The sequence below is a fragment of the Ruditapes philippinarum genome, unplaced genomic scaffold (assembly GCF_026571515.1).
Source record: "Ruditapes philippinarum isolate M1 unplaced genomic scaffold, ASM2657151v2 ctg9692_1_1_1_1, whole genome shotgun sequence".
NCBI lineage: Eukaryota > Metazoa > Mollusca > Bivalvia > Venerida > Veneridae > Ruditapes > Ruditapes philippinarum.
Window position 1 is genome coordinate 27,740 of NW_026859491.1, and position 3,225 is coordinate 30,964.

Below are 3,225 nucleotides of genomic sequence, written 5' to 3' on the forward strand. Positions count from 1 at the left end.
TATTCAGAAAACAAAAATATTGTTTTTTAAATGTATATTATTCCCCTGAAATATTTTAATTTTTATTTCTCAAAGCTTTGGTGTCCTTTTTTAGTTTTCGACTCATTAATTATCTTTTGGTTCTGTAGCTTTCTGGTAATATAACACTTTAAGTGATTTAGTATTCTGTAGTACTTTTGTGGTAACTTAATGACAATAATTCACGCATCCGTTTCTAAAAATAAAACATATTTTATAACATACATTTATGTTTTCTGCTATGTACTTGAGATTAACTTGTAAATAAACTTATTCTATGAAAAATCATAAATTATAGCATTAAATTTAGATATCAACTGAGGATTCAGCCAAGTTATAGAAAACAAAACATTATTTTAAACTATATATATTAATGTTATAAAGGTAAAGTAAACAATGAAGTTTGATTTCAGATTTTAGCAGTTGGATTCCGGTGTGATATTTGACCTTTTGTTATGTTTAAAGTTTCTATTCACATCTTGCTTGCGAAGAGATTTGTACTCAGAAAGAAAGGATATTGGAGGATATTTTGAGCGACTGTCATTTTCGATGTTTTCTCCTTGAATGTTTGCATTGTTACCTTGTTTCACTGTTGATGTTTGTGCACATTGAATTTGACTGCCATACGTTTCCACAATATTGAAATAACAAATTCCGCATTGGTTAAGTAAATTTTTGTAGGCATCGGCAAACTTTTTGTTTGAAATAAGGTAAATCAACCAGTTTAATGATGGGTGTAGATGAGCAAACATTGTTATAAACAAATGAACTTCATGCGGAAATGTGTCTTTAGAATCAATTACTATCAAAAGAGCATACGGCGCCCAACATGTTATAAATACAGCATAAATGATAAACAATGTCCTTGCCAGATGAAAATTTCTCTTGAATTGTCTAGTAGTTATAGCATGACTTTGTTCCCAAACTCGTTTCTTGTGGCTCCTAACATAAAGAAATATTTTGACGTAGCAAAATCCAGTCACAACTGAAGGAATCCAAACTAAAGTAATTGAGAAAAATATCGTATAAGGGTAAGTTGCCATTCTATCCCAGATGCACTCTAAACTCTTCTTGTCAAATCCGTGATCGCCAATGTAAGCAAAGTTAAGCAACACAAGGATTCCGCCAATAAAATAAAACGATATACAGATACAAACTGTATTCCATTTCTTGAAGATTCGATCATATTTATCATGCAGACATATAAAAACGTAACGGTTAAAGCTCATTGCAGCGATCGTCATCAGTGACGTCACACATGAAATCGTGCAGATACTTGCAACTGTTTGACAAAGTCCAGGAATTCCGTCAAAAAATTCTTCACCTTTAAGTTTTGCTGAAATATAAACAACTGTGTCGTCTTGAATAAATACAATGCAATTAGGTTTACAAAGATATAATTGGTTTAAGTGTAACAACCTGCAATAAGCTATGTGATATCTGGTTCCAATGACAACAAATTCATTTTCGACGAATAAAACGCTTCTAATTCATCATGGTATTTTGATGGAAACAACGTTGTTTATGTAAATGATAAATTGTTATTCATGGCATTAATTTATTGGATTAACTTTTTGAAAAAAAAGCTCATAAATCATTATAATTTAAATCAACATAGTGGTTTGCACTAAGTTTTATTCTCAATAATTGGTTGGGTATTTTGAAGTCGTTTGACTTCACTTTGACCACTTCGACACATTATTATTTTATTTGCAAGATTTTTTTTTCAAGCTATTACTTATAAAAATTGATGATAATTCATTATATTTTTTTTAATAAAATAAATGTAGCTCATGATATTTTGTTATACATTTATTTAGAAATCATGTTGGTTTAATAAGAGAAAAAAATGTAGACACTGACAGGCTGTGTGGTTACTGGATTAATGCCTGCAATCCAGTAAACACAATGTGCATATATTGGTTAACTCTCCCAAGCTTTAAATAGAACTTTATCATTATTTTTTTTTGGGGGGGGGGGGGAGGGGCCAGGAGTAGGCGTTTGTTTTGTTGCATTTCTTCAAGAAATATAGATACAATTTTAAGAATTACTCGCATGTCCAGCATGTCCTTTTAAAATTAAAATATAATTTTAAAATCTGTTAAAGATATATTCGGAGAATGAAAACAATAAATATATTTTACACACCTATAATACTCATTGGATCTGCCACCGCGGTTACATATAGGTCTGACATCGCTAAATTAACTATAAATATTCCTTCAATTTTTCTTAAATTCTTACGTGTGAACACACTTAAAAGTATAAGAATATTTCCGAAGGTCCCTACAAGAGCGGCAATGATAAGTATCACTAAACTGGGTAAAGTAACATCCATGCTTGCACTTGTAAGTTCATCATTCTTGAAATGAAACGAAGAGTTCGTCCCATTTGATGTCAGGAAGTCATTTGACGATTCGTTGATAAAAGACATCGTGCCATGTAATAAAAGTATACTATTCTAAAAATATTTTTTTCAGATGATAATGATATGTTGCCTTATTTATGACACCAACAAAATATTGTTGTTGCTTTTTAATCCATGTGTTTTGTATTCTTTTGAAAAATACATCATTTTGTACTTGTTTAAACACAATTTTTATAGAAGTTAAATGTCACTGATTTAATTGTTACAACCGACATGTTAGATGTAGTCCTTTTACAACATCCTATTTTTCATATAATATTAAACAATATCCGTAGATTATTTAAATTATACACTTGTCTTACAAAAATACCCTTGTTTTATAAAACATAACACATGTTAATTAATAACCAAATTATCCACTTCGTGTTAAATAAATATTAAAATATATATATTTCATAACATATGCATTCTTACTAGTTCATAATAACACTGTAGGCGTTAATTCTTGACGGAAAACCTGTGTTTTAATTATATGAAGATAATATACAATTAACATGTACATCAATAAAGTAAACTGTTTATTTAACCATATATTCTATGTGTTGATTTGTATGAAGTAGCATCTAAAATATGAATACATTTTTCCCGTCAGTGATGCCGTGCCTTCTGGGATTATCGTTATCAGAATTTTGCTAAATGACGATGTACGTGAAGGAAAGAATCGATAAGTCGTGAACAAATTATAGTTCCCCATGAGATCTCATCTCACAGATATATACTTAAAACCTTTAAAATATATCGTATATAAAATGAACGTGTTGTTGTTGGAAAAGTAGTAT

The 3,225-nt window shown here is 29.8% G+C and overlaps 1 protein-coding gene across 1 annotated transcript; it reads right to left on the reverse strand.

Moving 5' to 3' along the window:
- Positions 1 to 434: 434 nt before the first annotated feature.
- LOC132756696 (melatonin receptor type 1B-A-like) lies at positions 435 to 2,452 on the reverse strand. The gene is made up of 2 exons (XM_060747827.1): positions 2,167 to 2,452; positions 435 to 1,354 (listed from the first exon to the last, which is right to left on the reverse strand). Exons 1-2 carry the CDS (start codon positions 2,450 to 2,452, stop codon positions 435 to 437), a joined length of 1,206 nt encoding a protein of 401 aa, XP_060603810.1.
- Between the last annotated feature and the right edge of the window lie 773 nt (positions 2,453 to 3,225).

Excerpts from the sequence above, each read along its gene's own strand:
- LOC132756696 (XM_060747827.1), bottom strand. The coding sequence starts at position 2,452 with ATGTCTTTTATCAACGAATCGTCAAATGACTTCCTGACATCAAATGGG. Across the intron at positions 1,355-2,166 it reads AGATCCAATGAGTATTATAG|CAAAACTTAAAGGTGAAGAA; the intron begins GTGTGTAAAATA and ends TTTATATTTCAG.